This window comes from Durotheca rogersii (genome assembly GCF_024521655.1).
Source record: "Durotheca rogersii strain YMJ 92031201 chromosome Unknown GGS23scaffold_13, whole genome shotgun sequence".
NCBI lineage: Eukaryota > Fungi > Ascomycota > Sordariomycetes > Xylariales > Xylariaceae > Durotheca > Durotheca rogersii.
Window position 1 is genome coordinate 508,016 of NW_026251244.1, and position 18,468 is coordinate 526,483.

General features: G+C 55.4%; 8 protein-coding genes across 8 annotated transcripts; 5 read left to right on the forward strand and 3 right to left on the reverse strand.

The window, feature by feature from the left end:
• Nucleotides 1-310: 310 nt before the first annotated feature.
• GGS23DRAFT_98537 (uncharacterized protein) lies at nucleotides 311-2,211 on the reverse strand. Its single transcript, XM_051521444.1, has 4 exons — nucleotides 1,746-2,211; nucleotides 1,355-1,669; nucleotides 685-1,269; nucleotides 311-618 (listed from the first exon to the last, which is right to left on the reverse strand). The coding sequence occupies exons 1-4, from the start codon at nucleotides 1,956-1,958 to the stop codon at nucleotides 451-453; spliced, it is 1,281 nt and encodes a 426-aa protein (XP_051371106.1). The 5' UTR covers nucleotides 1,959-2,211; the 3' UTR covers nucleotides 311-450.
• A 252-nt stretch (nucleotides 2,212-2,463) lies between these two features.
• Nucleotides 2,464-3,352, forward strand: GGS23DRAFT_572224 (ribosomal protein S25). Its single transcript, XM_051516610.1, has 4 exons — nucleotides 2,464-2,665; nucleotides 2,729-2,736; nucleotides 2,842-3,051; nucleotides 3,114-3,352. Exons 1-4 carry the CDS (start codon nucleotides 2,616-2,618, stop codon nucleotides 3,137-3,139), a joined length of 294 nt encoding a protein of 97 aa, XP_051371107.1. The 5' UTR covers nucleotides 2,464-2,615; the 3' UTR covers nucleotides 3,140-3,352.
• Nucleotides 3,353-5,000: 1,648 nt separating this feature from the next.
• GGS23DRAFT_572228 (mitochondrial carrier domain-containing protein) lies at nucleotides 5,001-7,342 on the forward strand. The gene is made up of 5 exons (XM_051516611.1): nucleotides 5,001-5,314; nucleotides 5,585-5,606; nucleotides 5,726-5,802; nucleotides 5,996-6,241; nucleotides 6,302-7,342. The coding sequence occupies exons 1-5, from the start codon at nucleotides 5,279-5,281 to the stop codon at nucleotides 6,863-6,865; spliced, it is 945 nt and encodes a 314-aa protein (XP_051371108.1). The 5' UTR covers nucleotides 5,001-5,278; the 3' UTR covers nucleotides 6,866-7,342.
• A 343-nt stretch (nucleotides 7,343-7,685) lies between these two features.
• Nucleotides 7,686-8,515, forward strand: GGS23DRAFT_98623 (CENP-S associating centromere protein X-domain-containing protein). Its single transcript, XM_051521445.1, has 2 exons — nucleotides 7,686-8,257; nucleotides 8,361-8,515. The coding sequence occupies exons 1-2, from the start codon at nucleotides 7,787-7,789 to the stop codon at nucleotides 8,406-8,408; spliced, it is 519 nt and encodes a 172-aa protein (XP_051371109.1). The 5' UTR covers nucleotides 7,686-7,786; the 3' UTR covers nucleotides 8,409-8,515.
• Nucleotides 8,516-11,695: 3,180 nt separating this feature from the next.
• Nucleotides 11,696-13,082, forward strand: GGS23DRAFT_572235 (uncharacterized protein). The gene is made up of 2 exons (XM_051516612.1): nucleotides 11,696-12,322; nucleotides 12,380-13,082. Exons 1-2 carry the CDS (start codon nucleotides 11,937-11,939, stop codon nucleotides 12,687-12,689), a joined length of 696 nt encoding a protein of 231 aa, XP_051371110.1. The 5' UTR covers nucleotides 11,696-11,936; the 3' UTR covers nucleotides 12,690-13,082.
• A 555-nt stretch (nucleotides 13,083-13,637) lies between these two features.
• Nucleotides 13,638-14,700, reverse strand: GGS23DRAFT_597624 (cytochrome b5; the record flags this gene model as incomplete). The annotated part of the gene is made up of 2 exons (XM_051518648.1): nucleotides 13,638-14,177; nucleotides 14,278-14,700. 2 exons carry the CDS (start codon nucleotides 14,698-14,700, stop codon nucleotides 13,638-13,640), a joined length of 963 nt encoding a protein of 320 aa, XP_051371111.1.
• Nucleotides 14,701-15,488: 788 nt separating this feature from the next.
• On the forward strand, nucleotides 15,489-16,457 carry GGS23DRAFT_597625 (40S ribosomal protein S5; the record flags this gene model as incomplete). Its single annotated transcript, XM_051518649.1, has 4 exons — nucleotides 15,489-15,588; nucleotides 15,694-15,733; nucleotides 15,894-16,077; nucleotides 16,140-16,457. The coding sequence occupies 4 exons, from the start codon at nucleotides 15,489-15,491 to the stop codon at nucleotides 16,455-16,457; spliced, it is 642 nt and encodes a 213-aa protein (XP_051371112.1).
• A 252-nt stretch (nucleotides 16,458-16,709) lies between these two features.
• On the reverse strand, nucleotides 16,710-18,084 carry GGS23DRAFT_610585 (acyl-CoA N-acyltransferase). Its single transcript, XM_051520338.1, has one exon. It carries the CDS (start codon nucleotides 17,763-17,765, stop codon nucleotides 16,962-16,964), a length of 804 nt encoding a protein of 267 aa, XP_051371113.1. The 5' UTR covers nucleotides 17,766-18,084; the 3' UTR covers nucleotides 16,710-16,961.
• Nucleotides 18,085-18,468: the final 384 nt, after the last annotated feature.

Consider the following 18,468-nt stretch of genomic DNA (forward strand, 5'->3'; position numbering starts at 1 on the left):
ACAGGTTTACCTATAGCCGTCAGCTTCGCGTTCAACGAGGACATGCCGAAGTATAAGGTCCACGGCGAGTGCAGAAAGAGGCAACATAAGCACGCATCGAAGCCAAGGCAAGAGTAGAATGCAGTTGGCACAATGCCTTGCTTGTTGTGCTGCATGGTGTCTGGTTCCATGACCAAACGCTACGATAACGTATTCAAGGATTTCCTTACAATCGCATACTTGAAGCCTGACCTTCAGGCATGTTAGCAATAATCCCTACTAGCTTCCTTCAATAGGCCTGATTAGGAGCAGCTTTGTATATATATCGGGGCTCTGGTCCTTCTGATTAGAGAATTCAATCGGTTGATCCTCCCTCTTTTACCTGCCGTGCCGTCTGGATACTGCCACGTTTTTTGATGGCCTTGCGGGCTATTCTTATCCTCTCCTTATCTTGTCTATTGCCGCATACACTCACTCAACTCCAATCTCTTTCATTCTACTCTCAGCCCAGGCGCCAAGCTTACCGAAGAACTCTTCTGGGTCGTTACCCCTCCAGCGTTTCAACGCAAACCAAAGGTGGCGGGCGTCTTTCCCAGCCTGAATGGCACGTTCAAAGTATGGCGCATGTTCATAGAGGACCTTCAAAAACAAAGGTAGTTAGAAAAAAACGGAGAGAGGGAACAGAGCCTTAAGTCAAGGGCGTACCTTGATATATTGACTCGCGCACACCATGTACTCATCGCGGAGCTCTGGAGTTGCATCTTTAGGTACTCGAGTAATCGAGGGGGCGCCATTCTCGTCTGTGACCAGATCAACCCGCACAGCCATCTCCGGATCAGACAAGATGGCAGGTATGATGCAGCCAGTCTCCCAATCATATAAGGATGTTACACACGGTTGACTAGTTATATCCACCATGATTGACATGTTGTGAATGCCAAAGTCACCGTGGTCTAGAACGAGGCGATACAGAGAGCCCTCATCGTTACCTGTAGGCATCATGTGTGGGACGAAGCGCAGGAGAGACTGCTTAGCCTTTAAGGCAACCGGACCAACGATGTTGTGGTCGTCCTCCCACCCGATCATGTCACCTTCCTCGCCAATTGTTGCTTTAATCTTAGATGTGAATATAGCGATCCAGAACTCACGCGTAGGAGCAATGGGAAGAGGAAGCTCCTCTGGCATAAATTCGAAGATGCGTAGACGAAGCCAAGCAGTGGCGAAGTCAGCTGGGAGACTGAAATTGAACAACGATGCGCGGATGCGGGCAGCTTGGGCAAGAAGGCAGGCCTAATTCAAGGGACAATAGTGTGAGCTGCTGGTGACGGAGAGGGGAGAAGGTGGCTGGTGCCAAGGCAAATGATCCGTGATGTACCTTTCCATCCGGGCCAAGTTCACCCCAGATGTTGTTTTCTCCCTCTGCTCTCTCAAAGACCATCAAACAACGACCTCTAATATCCCTTGGCATATCAACTCTCGCACCGTTGTGCTGGACAGGAGCACGGTAATAAAGGGGGCGGGAGGTTGGGATATCAGGCTGTGACCCTAGGAGCGTATAAACAGCGGCCTCGAACTTAATCTCTTGAATTAGAAAATCCATCGGGGAGCCGTCGTAAGCTGGCATGTTTACGTCCCCACGAGCTAAACGCACTAAGATGTCCCGTTGGTCGGACATCTTGAAGTGAAAGCCCTGCCCTCGCCCCGGAGTTCAGTTTGAGATATCTAGGTCGTAAAGAGTAGATGTTTAGTGGTTATCAATGACTTACATAGTTATTCGAGCCCTTGGAAACAAATGGAATATCAATCACCTGGGAATTGATATTGTCTTCAACCTCCTGAATGAGAAGATTTACATCCCAGACTTTCTTGAAGGGGCTGTTGCCGCTGCGAACTAAGGTAAGTAGCCGCTTGCCGTCATAGTTGCTGCCATCCGGGATTTTCGGCCAGTCATCACGGATGTACCCATCATCTGAGGACATGGGAAAGTAGTAAGAGGTAAAGTAAGCGTTCGTGAAACACTGCGTTAGTCTGGGAGGTTACGCTCCGGTAGTAGAGGAAAATAAATGGAATGCGGCAGACGTTCTAATAGTATTAAAATAAACACTACTCTGCGGATAAGACATGAGACCTTACCAATTAAAATAAGTGTATTAATTAAATGTCCAAGCACTTCGCGCTCCTCTTTTATATTCTTGCCGTATGTAGTAAAAATACAAGAATCTCTCTTAAGGCTAAGGAAAAGGAGGTGTGTATAGGTGGATATTCTATGCAACTTGTTTTTATATGATAATGTAATAGGCTGTGCCCTGTAGGAGAACCCTAGTTGGCATGACATTATGGCACGTGACCTGCTGCTCACTGTATGCCTAGGATTCGATATCTACCTTACGGTACCTCTGCAGGTACCTATCGATTGTGATAGCTGACGCACAGGCCACGAGATACCTAGGCACACCTGAACTAGCATTACCTAAGACATCACCCGCCACGAAATTCAAAGTATGTAATCACGTGACATACATTGATAGTGGCCTTTGCCCACAATGTAGAAGCGAACTTTCCAAAATTCAATTATTCTCGGCCCCTCCACCACCACATTATCACAACTGCAACGCCAACATCAGAAATCCAACAATATGGCCCCCGCAGCGACTGGCGCGAAGAAGCAGAAGAAGAAGTGGTCCAAGTACGTGTCGCATCGACGCCATCTAACCTGAGCTGGATATTTTAGCTAACCTTGATACCACAGGGGCAAGGGTGAGTACGACGAACTTTTACGATAACAAGGCTCGTTAGAGAGGATGACGGTGCCTCCCGAATGCCAATTTCCCGGCTCTTCTAACTGGCTTGCGTGCTGTACAGTCAAGGACAAGGCGCAACACGCCGTCCTTCTCGACAAGACCACTTCCGAGAAGCTCTACAAGGATGTTCAATCATACCGCCTCGTCACAGTCGCCACGCTCGTCGACAGACTAAAGATTAACGGCTCGCTAGCGCGGAAATGCTTGAAGGACCTCGAGGAGAAGGGGCAGATCAGGTCTGTTGTCACGCACAGCAAGATGAAGATCTACAGTACGTCCGAGATAGGGTGTGAGAACTCTGCTAGTGGTATGTGCATGCTGACCTCAATATAGCCCGAGCCGTCGGTGCGTCGGACTAAACCATCAACCTCACGACACCACACGATGAATATGGCGACGGCCGACAGTCAACGATGGAACAGTTTGGCGGGCCTAGAGGGATCGCGGATGGAAATTAGGTGGATTCGGGCTTTCGGTCCCCGGCGTCGCGTTTAGCATGGTTACGGTTCAGAATTTTGCTTGTAGTTGCATTCAGATAGGGTCCAAATGGAAAACCCTCTGTCACCCCGTTACCCCGTCGCCCCACCCGCACATGGAGGCTTTATCGCTTAGGCGCTAGTGACTGTTTTTTCTTACCCCTACGGATATGCGTAGAAGGCACGGGGTTTCTATTGTAGACTTCTGCCTCATCGCACCCTCTGCGGCTCGTAATAGGCACCTGAGCCCCGCGTTTAGAATAATGATGGATGAAAGAACCAATGGCGACAACAAGCACAGCCAACCTACTGGACAACGAGTTCGTCCCATGCTAAAATCTACACCACTAGTTGGATAATATAGGGGTCAGCCTCTAGGGTGTAGGTATAATGCAAACCATCTGTTTCCCCGCTAGACAGTGTTATGCCATCACCTATGAAGTAGTACTCATCTGCAGCCTGCGAAGACTCAGGGTTGTGTTGGGACTTGTGGTAGGGCTGGAGAGAATAGTAAGTAGGTAGTAAATTTTAACTGTTTATCTAACCAATCTTGTAGTCTTCTTAGGCTGTTGGGATCAAGATTAAGCCAAGAGGGGACAAAGAGAGGTGGAGAATGGGCGTCTAGATGAGTGTGGTGTCATGCAATGGGGGCTTTGTAAATTCTCGATCTAAATATCCCTCGGAAAGCAAACTGTGGTACTGAGCCGTTGCAGCAATGACATTGTACAAGAGTGTATACCGTCTAATCTGTTCGAAGTTTTTAGCGGACTACCTAGCTACTACCTATTACAAGGTAGTAAGGCACAAGACCCACCAGACTCGGGGAACGGGATCAAGAGACCAGAGGAGACCCCTGGAGACTGGAAGCATGTGGAGGGGCATCGTGACTCTTTTTTCTACCGACGCATGGAATGTCGTTATCAACCGGGGAATTTCTGTGTGCGTGTGTGCGTGCGTGTGTGCGTGCGTGCGTGCGATAGGCATGGATGCTACTAGAGCGCAAGACACATTTTCATTTATCTTGAATTCCATTTTGTATTTCTCTCATCATTCTAGATCTAGGCTAGAGATAGATACGCGTGAGAGGAAGGAAAACGCTGAGAACCAATTGCTTACTTCCGAAAGCAATATTACATAGGGTTCGTGTTTGTAGAGATCCTTCTGCCTATGGAGCAAGTAACCTAGGTTGCCTAGGTTAAATATAGATTCACTATGAAAACACCTAGGTAATCTACAAGCTATCATTCAGTGCGTGCCGTAGGTGCTTGTAAGTGTCTAGGGAGGGCATGCATCTGTCCCAAGTTAGGAGGTACCTAATGGAATAAAGAATAGGCTTGCGTCTGATCTCTGCGAGGTAAGGTTGGTAGAATCGGAGGAATCGGTGACATCGGTGGATGGATGAATGGATGGGATTCTGCCCTGACTTAGACATGTAGCCATTCCGAAATTGTCCGGCAGAAGGATAGCTCGAAGCCAAGTTGACGCCGTCTTGCGTCGGTAGGCGACAGTCAAAGCCAGCCCTGCGGCAGCTGGCGAACCAGCTGAGTATAGTTGAATCCCAGCCGTCCTACAGCCGTCCTACAGCTGCTGCCCGGCTGCTGTTTAGCGGCCTAGCGGGTTCCTCTAGGGGAGGCCCAGTTATACACGTGACATTCATTGGTCCTGGGGCAACGGCTAGGTTGAAAGGGGTCTCTGTGCGGTCTTAGCGGTGGACCCGGGAAGAGTCGCTCAAAAAGTGCTGGCTGCCAAAGGCCCCAAGGGCAACTACCCGCAGCAATTTTTTTTTCTTCCCGTTCCCTCCTTCCCTCCGCTCCACTCCACAGGGCCCCGAACCTTCCAACTTTCTACGGCCCCCCCCCCCCAGTCGCAGTAGAAATATTTCTCTCGGCTGGCACAAAACTATCCATCCTTCCCACTTCTAACTCTCTCTCCTCTCCATCAACCCTCATTTTCCCCAGCGCTTCCAATCCCCACTCACTCCTTCTCTCTCAAAGATCAAGTTGTCTTTGAACAGTCGACAATATGTCGTCGGAGCAGCCGAAAGTCCTGGGCATGCCGGTAAGTTCCTTGGTTCCTCAATAATTCCCTCGTTGCGAGTTCCGGCCACATATACGCCTTCAACCGGCTCCGATACCCCCAGCGCGTGCCCTCGGCCACCTCAATTGATTCCCCAGGCGCGGTTCGAGCCGCTGTCGAATTCTTCGGGATGATGCGATGTTCGTCGGAAATACGGCTGGCCGGGGCAGCAACCGATCCCTTTCGACCCAAATCTCTCTCGTGGCATTCTGTTCTGAAGATTTTGCTTTTTACTGACGATAGAGATCATAGCCCTTCCTGGCGGACTTCCTGAGTATGTCTAGCCTCTCGATGCGATTTCCGTCGGAATTGCCGTCGTCTTCGATACCGCGATTCTGATGCACCGTGGCATCTTTTGCGGCGCTTGATAAACGATACTGACGAGTCCTCCAGTGGGTGGTGTCTCCGCCGCCGTCTCGAAGACTGCCGCCGCTCCCATTGAGCGTGTCAAGCTCCTGATTCAAAACCAGGTACGTTTAGCCGTAGATCCTGTCCCCTTTTTATCTTCCAACCGTGGGGGGAAAAAAAATCACCCCCTCGTGAAAGCATTCTCCAAACCCCACTCATGGCAGTTTTTCGCATGCTCTTGATATACTCGACAGAGCAAGGGCGCAATCGCTCTCTGCCATCGGGGAACCACCGATGCTAACGAATCGGATATAGGATGAGATGCTCAAGTCCGGTCGTCTCGACCGAAAGTACAACGGCATCGTCGACTGCTTCCGACGGACCACTGCCGACGAGGGTGTCCTGTCGCTGTGGCGTGGCAACACTGCCAACGTCATCCGGTACTTCCCTACTCAGGCTCTGAACTTTGCTTTCCGTGACAAGTTCAAGAAGATGTTCGGCTTTAAGAAGGAGCGCGATGGATACGCTTGGTGGATGGCTGGCAACCTGGCCTCTGGTGGTGTGCGTTTAAATATCCAGCGTCCGTGATTGTACGTCCATAGGCGCTGACAGATTGGCTAGGCTGCCGGTGCTACCTCCCTCCTCTTTGTCTACTCGCTCGACTACGCCCGTACCCGTCTCGCCAACGACGCGAAGAACGCCAAGAAGGGCGGTGAGCGCCAGTTCAACGGTCTGGTCGATGTCTACCGCAAGACTCTCGCCAGTGACGGTGTTCCTGGCCTGTACCGTGGCTTCATGCCGTCAGTTGTTGGCATCGTCGTCTACCGTGGTCTGTACTTTGGTTTGTACGACTCCATCAAGCCTGTCGTCCTGATCGGCCCCTTGGCGAACAACTTCTTGGCCTCCTTCGCTCTCGGTTGGTGTGTCACCACCGGTGCCGGTATTGCCTCGTACCCTCTCGACACTATCCGTCGTCGTATGATGATGACTTCTGGTGAGGCCGTCAAGTACAACGGTACTATCGATGCCGCCCGCCAGATTGTCGCCAAGGAGGGCGTCAAGTCCCTGTTCAAGGGCGCTGGCGCCAACATTCTCCGTGGTGTCGCCGGTGCTGGTGTGCTTTCGATCTACGATCAACTCCAGGTTCTCCTCTTCGGAAAGGCCTTCAAGGGCGGTTCCGGTTAAGATACCCCTCAACATCTCTATAGACGGGGGGAGGCGTGGTGGCGTAATACAGTGGACAGGCGACTGGACCAAGTCGACTCAAAGGGGCTGATAAAAAGGGGCGCGATGGATGCCCCAGTGGAAAGTTGTGAAAGGACATCACTCATTGCCGTGGCGTTCTGGAACAACTTGATTTTGCGGAACAGGCTGATGGACGAGGTGGAAGCCTCGCATACCTTGTCAGTTGGCCATCCGCTGTAATTTAGATCCTAGGCAATTCCCTTGACTGTATTCTTTCTACTTGGCATCCTGCATCGTCTATATGTTTCGATGCCTGACTCGGGCCCAGGTTCCTTTGGTTGCATACGACTCATAGACATCTGAATGCAAGTGGTTTCGCAACAGACACCCCTCTCTGATGATTTCGAAATTACGTGCAAGCTTGAAAATAACGCCTTTTAAAATTTTTTTTTATAATTCTTTTCATACGCGGTATACAACTACAAACGAGTACATGGGGGAAAACCCGCAGCTCCGTCTAGGATAGTTACGAAATAAGCCAAAGGGAAAGGAAAGAAGAAGCTGTAGGTTCGTAGATCGTAGGATAGGGGCCTCTTCTCTGACCGACACCAGGTATTGCCAGGGTTAAAAATGCGGGATAGTTGGGCCAGGTGGCAAACAGTTGGGGCCAAGTCATCGTCGGATTAGCTCCATATTTTGCGCGCCGCGTCTCAATCATTAATTGCCTTCCTTACACCTACTCATACTTACCCTTCCTATCATACCAGTTTCCCAAATTGCCTACCGAGTTCGCATACCTACCTACCATTGCCAACGCCGACACCAGTCCTACCCACCTACTCACGGGATCAACCGTAGACGAGCTCTCCTCTCCGCCCCCATTCCGAAGGACTTGCCTTTTTAGGGAGACGAGGTCTAGCCATGCCCCCGAAACAGTCCGCCCCCCGCGGCCGAGGTACATCCTCAGCACCCAGCGGTAGAGGCAGGCCTTCGAAGGCGGCAGCAGGGTCAGCAGGAGGAGGAGGAGCGGCGTCCAAGGCTCGAGGGTCCGGGCGCAACAAGCCTTCACCGCGGCCGGGCGCGAGCGACGCCGACCCGTTTGCAGAGGAGGACGAGGACGATAGGATGGAGATCGACGGGCGACGACGCGGCAGGGATGATAGCCAAGAGGAAGGGGGCAGGGAGAGGGGAGAGGAGGAAGACGAGGAGGAGGAGGAGACGCGCAAGACGATCCCGCCGGAGCTGCTGACGCGGGTGCTGCACGAGTTCTTCGAGCGCGACGGGACGCGGGTGTCGCGGGACGCGAACGCAGCGGTGGCTAAGTACGTCGACATCTTCGTGCGGGAGGCGATCGCGCGGACGGTGGTGGAGAAGGAGAGAGGGTTCTTAGAGGTGAGCTTCGGGAGGGGGGTTTTTTTTCTTTATTCTCTCCTCACGACATAGTCTCCTTGTTTCGGTTGCTGACGACGAGGGTTGATGTCGATGATAATAATAGGTCGAGGATCTCGAGAAGGTGGCGCCGCAGCTGCTGCTCGATCTATGATCCGTTGACGAGGGGAGGTACCGGCTGGATCGTGGTTCTAGTCGGTATCGGGAAGCCCGCGAGAGGCCCGAGACTCGATCTCCACCTACATTGTCGTCGTCGTCGGTCGAGGATAAAGCGGGATAGCGCCCATATTTGAATGTGAGGGTTAGTTGGGTTGCGAGGTTCTTGGCTAGCGAAGGAGGGGGGGCTTTTCGACCGAAGGTATTTCTACCGCTACCCTCTCCTCCCGTACGCTGGTGTAGCGGCTGATTCCTCCAAGGTGAGAAAGCCTAGTCAGTACACAATAGACGACGGAGGATGAGATCACGGGTATCGGCAGGCAGTCTCCTTTTCGGCACGAACGGCTTACGCATGTGGCGAGTCGATCTACGAGGCCGCCGTCCGCAACCCAGCATGTCGCGTCCCCCTAATTTTGGGGGATCGCCTGGTGCGGACATTGCATCGCTTGGCCTCTCATTATAGTCTGGATGTATGTACATATGTGTGTACCTACGTGCATCTCATCCGTACATGGTGTGCATGGATAACATGCTAGCTCGGATCGGGGCGGATGCTAGAGCTACCCGTACGCTTCACTTCCAGCTCCGGCGAAGTAGGGGGAATCGGTCGGGTTCGTATGGACTGCGTGATCCCACCATCCCATCTCGAAGTAAGCGGCGTGCAGCCCATTCGTCTACACATCGCCCCTCCACAAGGTGTGTGTGTGTGTACGGAAATAGAAGAGGCCTCGCAGCCATTAGGAGAATTGGAATTTTAACGGGGTTCTACGCAGGAGGTAGGTAGACAGCGATGCTCGACTGGAGATGATCGCAGAGCGAGCACATGGGTGGGGGAAGCAATAGAAGAAGCCAAGGAGTCGCAGAACGGCACTCAGGTCTTCCCAACGCCAGTTTCCTTCGTTGCTGCGCGTCAGAAGCGCGACTACACAATCCCACGGTAGTACTACGACCTGAGCGTGGCATGCGTTCTCATTACCGACCTGCTTACGACCGTAGCATTCCCAATTTCGCGTCCCCACGGGTGTTAATAATCACTACCATCACTACTACTATTCCTAATTTCGCAAGGACCCCTCGGTTGCTTCTGTCGTCGCCTACGGGCTGCGCGGCCCCCAAACTTGACACCGTCTGTGTGTTGTTTTCCCATCGTTTAACACGTCTGCGTAGTACCTACGTACGAGGCAGCGATACGCGGACTGGGCCGGATGTCCCTGATCGTCGCGGAGCGAGGCCCGCCTGGCTGCTCGCCGCCCCCCTCCGTCGGGTCAAACGAATTCGAGAAATGCGTACTTACCTGCAGACTTGGCTAGATAACCGCGGCGTAGGCGCGCAGGAGAAGGAAGAGGATGGACGAGGGGCGTATCCGCCTCGGTAGTAGGTGTTTGCAATTTAATCCCAATGTTTCTTAGGATTTAAGAACTCCCCCCGCCTCCCCCTCAGGGGGTATAGAGGATGGCATCTGGGTAGGTAGCTAAAGGATATGCGCCCAAGATAGTACGTAGGTGCTGATAGGATTTTACGTGTAGGAGTTTGGGGGCAGGTAGGTACTTAGAGGAGGAGTCTGAGGTCCCTTGGGGACCTCATTCGTGACTTACCTAGGTACCTACCTAAACCTACAGGTAGCTTAGCGGGAGACGAGGTACCTTCCAACGTATTTCGATGTGCTAGATCGCACATTCATGTACCTAAGATATGCTACGCACATACCTTCTGTATTAGCAGGCAGGTAACTATTTGATATATGAGTACCTACCTCCTAGGCACCTGCACCAGGGAGGTTACATACCAGATACCTAACCTAAGGTAGGCTGGAGGGCGCCTAACTTACCAGCTCGCCTAACGTATAATAATCGTCTATGGGTGGGTAGGTACCTAGTTCATGTATTAGAGCGGGTAGAAACGAGCAATGGGCGACGAAATGCGATGTCAAAATATAGGTACAGGCCGCATCTGCGCAACGTAGGCCGAGCCGGGAGGTACCTATACCGACATAACAGAAGGTCTCTTGGGCTTATGTGAATCTTGGTAGGGATCGCCTCTAAGCTCCGGGCCAGGCAAAATGAATACCTCGTCGAATCACGGCCGAGGGACGAGAAGCGAAAAGGGGAAGGGATGAAACGGGGCGGGTTTTGCTGCTGTCACAAAGGTCAATGCTGAAGCAACATCCGCGATCCGAGCGAACCCCGTCTGTCATCCCCCCCCGGAGGCGCTGGCTTAGCACGCCTAGCAGCACGCTGAGCCCGCCGGAGCCCGCTGAGCACGCTGGGGCAACGCTTGGCTTGGCCGAGGTAGGCAGGCACCTCCCAATGTTAATTTAGTGGGAAGCTCCCCTAAGCCTGCCCTATCGCAGCTCCGTCCTTACTACAATGCCTGTCCCTGGCTCTCCCTAAGCTGTCCCCGACCCCGGTCTCTACCCCGGCCACCTCTTCTCTCTCTTGTTCGCTTCTTTTTTTTTCTTTTTTTCGTGACAACTTCGAATCCCCGGATTCGAAACATTCCAGGCTTGGTCCTAACCGCTCTCAGCCCCCAAACCCGACAGCCCACAGAGTTGCCGCCCATCTGAGAGGCCTGCCTAGTAGGTCCACATCGTCGTTTATGAGTAGGTCAATGTTAGCGCCGAACTGGGCCTTTCTTCGTCTTCTGCCCGCTATCGCCTGCTAGGAATGCTTGTCCGTTGCCTCGAACAACTTCTCTGGCACTCGAGCAAGCATGGATCAATGAGCATGCGAGAGCATCCGATTTTCCCTGTTCTCCCGACCTTCCACGACACGCATCGTCACAGAGCCTCATATCGCTAGGCCGAGGGCGAGTTAGCAGCGCCGCCTATATTCGGGTATCTCCCCTCCTGCGTGGGCTGGATCCTGTTGGCGGTTGCAGAGGCTTCGCCATAGAGCCAAGCGCGCCCGAGATGTAAGGAACAGGAACAGGAGTAGGTAGGAACAGGATCTCCAGAGACACCACATCGGTGTGTGCCACAGCACGCCGCGGCGGGAAGCGGTCCCTGGGGCCTGCGGATGGGAGAACTAAGGTACGCCTGCATTTCGGGTGCTGCATCTCCGTCCTGATGGATCCTCCCCCCGAACCAATCCAGCATGGGTGCGCAGCCTTTCCCAAACAAGCCATCGAGTCGACGGTCCAAACGTGTTTCATGGAATTTCTTAAACTCGACTACCCTTGACACTCCATGTTCGGGGGGGGCATGGGTTAGGGCCGGCGCCATGGCGATCCCTCATCTCGCCCGTCCACCCCCCCAACCAGTCTTTAAAGCGACGCTGCTCCCGCCGGTAGTCTCTCTCTCCTCCTCCTGTCTTCCAGTTCATTCAGCATCTGTAACTTCTCTTGGGATCTTTGCTTTCTTTTCTCTTCACTCACCTCTTTCGTTCCTCTCAACCATAATATTCGTAAGGCTAGTCCTGATCAGCGCGAGTCGCTCTGTAATCGCATCATACGCTCACTCACCTTTTAAACCACCGCGTTTTTTTCTATTATTTTTAAAGTCATCAGTCGCTTTTTACACACAGCCAAAATGCAGTTCACCACGGCTACTCTCCTTGCCCTCCTGGGCGTCGTTTCCGCCCAGAAGGTTCACGTTGTGTCGGTCGGTAGCACGAACGGCAGCTTAATCTTCAGCCCCGAAAACATCAAGGCCGACGTTGGCGACCTGCTCCAGTTCCAGTTCCGTGCCGGCAACCACAGCGTCGTCCAGTCTAACTTCGACAACCCGTGTTCCCCCATCTCCGAGCACACCAACCAGACCGGCATCTTCTCCGGCTACCAACCCGTAGCGGCCAGCCAGGCTGCTGGCACCATCCCCACCTATACCGTCAGGGTCACCGCTGCGAACCCCTTGTGGTTCTACTGCTCCCAGGGCAGACACTGCCAAAACGGAATGGTCTTGGTGGTTAACGAGAAGTGAGTTTTCCCTCGCGAGGATGACAATGAGGATGTTATGGCTAATGATCGAAACAGTACTGCTGCCAACGCGACGCGAAGCCTCGCTAATTTCAAGCAAATCGCGTCTCAGCAGACCGCCAACACCGCGCCTCTGTCGCCTATTGGTGGCAGCGCCGGCAATGGCACCGTCGACAACGGTTCCGGAAGTGGTTCCGGTAGCGGCTCTGGATCGGGCTCGCCCACCAGCAGTGCTCCCGCAGATTCCACCAGCACTGGAAGCCCGGCGACCTCCACTTCGGCGATCCCCGTCGCCGGTGCCAGCCTCGTCAGCTTCTCCAGCTCCGCTGGCCTCGTCGGTCTCGTCGCCGCTCTCTTCATGCTATGATCGGCCTTGCCGATGCTGGAGTGAGCAGATAGACCACCACATCCGCGGCTTTATAGAGCCGCGGCCTAATGATAAAAGGCGGCGGCGTCGGTTTCGGATCAGTGGGAATTGTAATAGCCTGTCTCTATCGATAGTAGTAGACGGGTGGTTCATGACGAACACTCCCCCTTGCTCGGGCACGCCGCGCGCGTGCGCCGCGGCGGGCGGGTTGGTTGATACGAACCGGCGCGGATTCGTGTTAGAACAGAGAGGGCGGACGGAAATTATGCTTGGATTCTTCTACACGCCCCAGGGGGCCCCCTAGCCAGGTTTTGGCTCTTTTTGGCATTGCTGTACGCTTAGACGAAGTGGCCTGACTTTTTGAATAATATATACCCATTGATCCCTTGAGAACATTAAAGTCCTCTGCCTCCGTCTCGAATGCTTCGTGAATGTCTTTCTCTGCGGCCCTGGGTCGCGCAGAGGTTTCTGTAATCGTGGGAGTCGTTGGGAATCCGGCGAGGAGTATACCCGGTAGTGATATGGAGTTTAGGGGGTGACTAGCATGTCTCAGATGGGTGTCATCGGACAAAACGCGGCTTAGGATTTACACACGGGTCCAAGTCGCGGCGCGCGTATGCACCATCTATCGTCGCCGTCAGCCACGCGATGCAACGCCGCTTTACAATTACAATTACGTCCGTCCGATCCCCTCGCTGCAAGGTAATGCGGCGCGCAGCCTGGGGCGCCGATGCCCGTTCCCTGAACGTCACGCAAATCCCGTGAGTGTGCCATTTTCTCTATCGCGACTACGTATTAGGAGGCCGAACCGTACCGTTTCCGGGACGCGCCCGCGCGTGGTGCCGTGCAAACAAACCCGCGAACCGTAGTTAAGAACCCGCGCTGTCTCGATCTGACTTTGACTGTACATTTTTGTCCCCCCCCCCCAAAAAAAAACCTGCAATTTCCTCAGCTTCTCCCTTTCCCCTCGACGTCCCCCTCCCCCTCGGCGGCGGCGGCGGGCGGCGGGCGGGGGCGCCTGGCCTTCTGGGCGGCGTCGCAGAGGGGGCGGCGGGGCTCGGCGTCGAGCCAGGCGGGGTCGCGCCTGACGTAGCCGACCTTGGGGTACTTGGGGTTGCGCTCGAAGAACTGGACCCAGTGGGCGAGGGCCTCGCGGACGCGCTCGCGGGCGTCGGCGCGCTCGCGGCGGCGGAGGCGGGCGAGCTCGGCGGCGGGGTAGCGGGCGTCGGCGGCGGGGTCGTCGAGAGGCAGGAAGGCGGCCTCGGCGCCGCGCAGGTCGGCGGTGCGGTCCTCGGCGAAGCAGCCCGTCACGTACGCGCGCGACGCGTCCGCCCCCGCGAAGAACCGGTACGAGCCCCCCGGCCCGTACGTCCGCCGGTTCGCCGACACGTCGAAGATGCTGCCGTTGATCGCCAGGTAGATCGGCTTCTGCGGGTCCCGCCCGTCGTACTGCGCCAGCTCCTCCGGCGTCAGGTAGATCGGTCCGCGCTAGCATTCAGGGAGGCGCGTTAGGGTCGGATGGGGAAATTCCTCTGCGGTGACGTACATAAAGAGAGGGAGAAGAGGGGTGGGGGAGGGGGAGACGTACTAGTTGGGCCTGCCACCACCGCAGCTGCAGGTACCGCGGCGGGTCCTGCATCCCCCACGTGAAGCTCTCGCCCCCCGAGACCAGGTAGCTGAGCGCGCAGCTGGCCACGACGAGGAACGAGAGCACGCGCAGCACGTCGACCCAGGGGCTGTAGTCGTCGTCGTCGGCGACGCGCTCGCGGGCCGACGGCCGGCGGGCTCGCGGCCGTGAATCCTTCTCTTGCGCGTCCTCCTCATTCTTCTTCTCCCCTCCTACCTTATTCCTGTCGTCGTTTACCGCCGCCTCCTCCTCCTCGGATGTGTCGGATAGCTCCTCGACGACGGCGGTCCGCACCGGTACGAATTCCGATGTCCCACCCCCTCGACGCTGGCGCGCGAAGCCACTGGTGTCGGCGGCGGTCGTCGTGGCGTTGGGTCCGGCCATGGCGGAGTGTGGTGTCGGTCGGTCAGTCTGTCGTGGACGTACAGCTCTCTCTCTCTCGCGTATGTATGTATATGTATGAGTGGGTGCTTGGGTGGGTTGTATTCGCTCTCTCGCTCTCTCGCTCTCTCTCGGATGGATGTTGAAAAGGGGGAAGAGCCAGGAGGGGATGATAGGCAGATTCAGTAGGTAGTTAATTAAGAGATGGGTGGAGATGGAACTGGCATGCGGAATACAGATAATAATATAGAAAGAAAAAACAGGGAAGAGAACGAAGAGAAGAAAGAGTAATGCAATGTGGCCTCGTTCGTTCCTCGTACTTCTCGGCTTGCTCGCTCTCGTGATGGTTGCGTCTAACTGGACTTTCCCTAACGGAGGCTCGACGCTCCGCAGACTTGGGGCAAATTGGGAATTGGCGACCTGTGGTTGGACGGGAGGGAGAGAGCTGTCCGCCGTGCCGGTTCAGGGGGTTTAGGGGAAGACGTACTGGGGTACCTATATGTATGTGTCAAGCCACTCCTGTTGTGGCGCGAGAACACAGAGTCGGAAGGTCACGTGGGGATTCCGCAGCAGCTGGGTGAGGTCACGGAGCACCAGCTGGCGACAACGGTGCAGGACCGTCAGGCCGCTTTCCCATGCCGCTCGTCCAGCCCTAGCGCGCACCAATTCAAACCCACGAATTTTCATATGGCAAGGTACCGTACCAAAATTTCTATCTTGAACTTCAACAGTGGAATTTCGCGATCCTCCCCCACCACCACCATCTTCAATCTCCTGCCAGAATCCGCAAAATGTCTGACAACGGCGAGGTCGAGGTCGAGGTCGCCAGCTACCAGGTCCTTCCCAAGGACGTCGTCTCCGAGATTGGCAGCGTCAAGCTGTTCAACCGATGTACGTTCCTTAAACTACCCCCCTACTTGCTTGTACACCTTCACGCAAGTTGCTCGGTCGGGCCAGCCCATCGATAGAGCATCACGTCTAACGATATATCCATAGGGAGCTACGAGGATGTCGAAATCCGCGACATCTCCTTAACGTAAGTCGACCGATATCGTCCCCACCCTCGGGTTCACAGCGAATCTCGAATTCGGAATGTATACCTGTTGAAGCGGCCCGACAGTGGCCCGTACTCGGCTCGGAGGCGTGGAAGACGCGAGGACGAATAGAACAACAGGCTAACGGAGGAAAACCTGCAGCGACTACGTCCAGATCCGATCCCCCGTATACATCCCTCACTCTGCCGGCCGATATGCCGCCAAGCGATTCCGGAAGGCCAACTGCCCCATCATCGAGCGGTTGACGAACTCGCTGATGATGCACGGCCGCAACAACGGCAAGAAGTTGATGGCCGTCCGCATCGTCGCGCACTCCTTCGAGATTGTAAGGTCTACCTGCAGGCCCGTGTGTTGACGCTGGGACGGAGTCTAACAATTCCCGGGCAGATCCACCTCATGACCGACCAGAACCCTATCCAGATCGCCGTCGATGCCATCGTCAACTGCGGACCCCGAGAAGACAGCACGCGTATCGGCTCGGCCGGTACCGTCCGGCGGCAAGCCGTCGATGTCTCGCCTCTCCGAAGAGTCAACCAGGCCATCGCCCTGCTCACCACCGGCGCGCGAGAGGCTTCCTTCCGCAACGTCAAGTCGATCGCCGAATGCCTGGCTGAGGAGCTGATCAACGCTGCCAAGGGGAGCAGCAACTCGTACGCGATCAAGAAGAAGGACGAGTTGGAGCGTGTCGCCAAGAGCAACCGATAAACGGGGTGTTCTTTCCTGGTTTTTCTACGGCGCGGGTGATCTGGGCATCTTTCTCACTCTGCATTTGTGCGTTCTGGCTCAGGTGGTATGTGGTTACTATGGCATGATAGTCACATAGGGCTCCCCAATAAAAGCTCTGCTCGTGTGAGCAAATGATACAAACTAAAATAAGGAATTCTGGACAAGGCGGATATTACTATGCTAGGAGCGAGGATGCAATCGTGATGTATCGACAGCTAGATACGAGTCGAGATGGTTACACTCGGCCCAGGTGTGATTGGAGGATCGATGTAAGCAACCAGCCAGTGTAATAGGTATTATATGCCATTCGTACTCCCAGACCCCAGTCCTCTGTTTTGTATGATCATATGATCATTCATCTCGCACCCAACGCCTTATAATGCACACGCCGCCCCTACATAGTAGTATGCGTATAGATCTCTAACTTTTCTAACTCTCATTTCCTGTAACCTTGACGCCGTACGTTTCCCCGCTTAATCAGGCTCAAATGGCCGCCTCCCGCTTGACGGGCAGACGCAGGAACATGCCGACGTGCGGGATGCCCTCCTCGAACCAGCGGCCCATGCCCTCGTCGACGGCGAAGCCCAAGCGCTCGTACACCGGCGCGACCGTCTCCTGGGCGTGGCAGCAGACCAAGCCGTCCCACCTCCCGCGATTCACGTCGCGCCCCTCTCCCCCTCCCTCTCCCTCACCGCTCTCGCCGTCGCGGGGCGGCGCCGAGAAGTAGTCCGGGTTCTCCAGCAGCCAGCGCGCGGCAGCGTCCCACAGGCGGCGCGCGACGTGGAGGCCGCGCGCCGACGCGACGACGGCCACGCGCCCGAGCTTGACGTACGGCTCGCGGCCGTCGTGGTACGCGGTGGGGCGGTCAGCAGCAGCGGCCGCGGCGGCGTCCGGGGACGGGGACGGTGGGGATGGGGGGCACCCGGCGGCGGCGTCGGCGGCCGGCGGCTGCAGCACGTTGTCGACGTAGCGGGCGCCGGGGGCGGGGTGCGGGGGGTGCGGGAAGGGGACGACGCGCAGGGTGCCGACGGGGGCGGGCGCGGCGGGGGGGGCCGAGTACGCGACCCAGTGGCAGGAGCGCGCGTCGTCGCCGTCGTGCTCGCACGCCAGCGGGACGCCCTGCTCGCGCACGAAGACGGCCTCGCGCACGGCCATGGCGTCGACGAAGAGCGGCGGCGGCGGCGGCGCGGCGCCCGCCGGCTGCGCGACGGACGGCCGCGTGCGGTCGTACCCGTCCAGGCGCGTCGGCGGCAGGAAGGAGACGGTGATGTTCGGGGTGGTGGCCATGGGCGCGAGGGGGAGGGTGCGCGCTGCGGGCCTCGCGTCTGGCGGTGATGGTATTCTGGGGGGGGGGACAGATCGAGACGGGAAGGGAAACGCCGGTTGAAAGGAAAAAATGCGCCAAGAGGAGAAGAAAAAGAGAAGGCGGACAGGCAGGTAGAGGCGTGTTCTGGGACTGCGTCACGATAGCTTTCGCCTATAATGCGGGCGTCACTGTTCACCAGTAGGTAACTAACGGTTTCTAATAAGTACTACGGAATACGAAGTTGTATAGGTGGCTACCTCTTAGAGACGGAATCGATCTTTAATAGGCGGGCTCCGGGGTGGGAAAGCACGTAAGAAGCGCTGTAAAAACGTATCAATTGAACAGCTATAAGCCTGCGTATAACTGTGGCTTTTATGTGCCTACCTAGTTGGTATGTGTCCTCCCCTCCCCTTAGCTATCTTCTTCCCCCCCTTTTCTCTTTCCAGCCCAGGTATGCCACCTTGAAGAGCGGCTGCAATTCGTGAAGAATACGGGTAATTACGCCCGGAATAGAGCGTCTTTACTCCGTATCGCCCTGTCGCGAGGAATCCTGGTCGATGAGGACCGAGATGCTACTAAGGCAGATTAAGGAGGTGCCTATGCAAAATGGCACAGTTCCAATTTACCTATTGCTAGAGGGGCAATCCGTAAAGGGGCATAACACCGGGATTTCCCTTCAGGACT

Excerpts from the sequence above, each read along its gene's own strand:
- GGS23DRAFT_98537 (XM_051521444.1), bottom strand. The coding sequence starts at position 1,958 with ATGTCCTCAGATGATGGGTACATCCGTGATGACTGGCCGAAAATCCCG. Across the intron at positions 1,670-1,745 it reads CCAAGGGCTCGAATAACTAT|GGCTTTCACTTCAAGATGTC; the intron begins GTAAGTCATTGA and ends GGGCGAGGGCAG. Across the intron at positions 619-684 it reads GCGCGAGTCAATATATCAAG|GTCCTCTATGAACATGCGCC; the intron begins GTACGCCCTTGA and ends TTGTTTTTGAAG.
- GGS23DRAFT_572224 (XM_051516610.1), top strand. The coding sequence starts at position 2,616 with ATGGCCCCCGCAGCGACTGGCGCGAAGAAGCAGAAGAAGAAGTGGTCC. Across the intron at positions 3,052-3,113 it reads CAGCAAGATGAAGATCTACA|CCCGAGCCGTCGGTGCGTCG; the intron begins GTACGTCCGAGA and ends ACCTCAATATAG.
- GGS23DRAFT_572228 (XM_051516611.1), top strand. The coding sequence starts at position 5,279 with ATGTCGTCGGAGCAGCCGAAAGTCCTGGGCATGCCG. Across the intron at positions 5,803-5,995 it reads AGCTCCTGATTCAAAACCAG|GATGAGATGCTCAAGTCCGG; the intron begins GTACGTTTAGCC and ends AATCGGATATAG. Across the intron at positions 6,242-6,301 it reads GCAACCTGGCCTCTGGTGGT|GCTGCCGGTGCTACCTCCCT; the intron begins GTGCGTTTAAAT and ends CAGATTGGCTAG.
- GGS23DRAFT_98623 (XM_051521445.1), top strand. The coding sequence starts at position 7,787 with ATGCCCCCGAAACAGTCCGCCCCCCGCGGCCGAGGTACATCCTCAGCA. Across the intron at positions 8,258-8,360 it reads AGGAGAGAGGGTTCTTAGAG|GTCGAGGATCTCGAGAAGGT; the intron begins GTGAGCTTCGGG and ends TGATAATAATAG.
- GGS23DRAFT_572235 (XM_051516612.1), top strand. The coding sequence starts at position 11,937 with ATGCAGTTCACCACGGCTACTCTCCTTGCCCTCCTGGGCGTCGTTTCC. Across the intron at positions 12,323-12,379 it reads GTCTTGGTGGTTAACGAGAA|TACTGCTGCCAACGCGACGC; the intron begins GTGAGTTTTCCC and ends TGATCGAAACAG.
- GGS23DRAFT_610585 (XM_051520338.1), bottom strand. The coding sequence starts at position 17,765 with ATGGCCACCACCCCGAACATCACCGTCTCCTTCCTGCCGCCGACGCGC.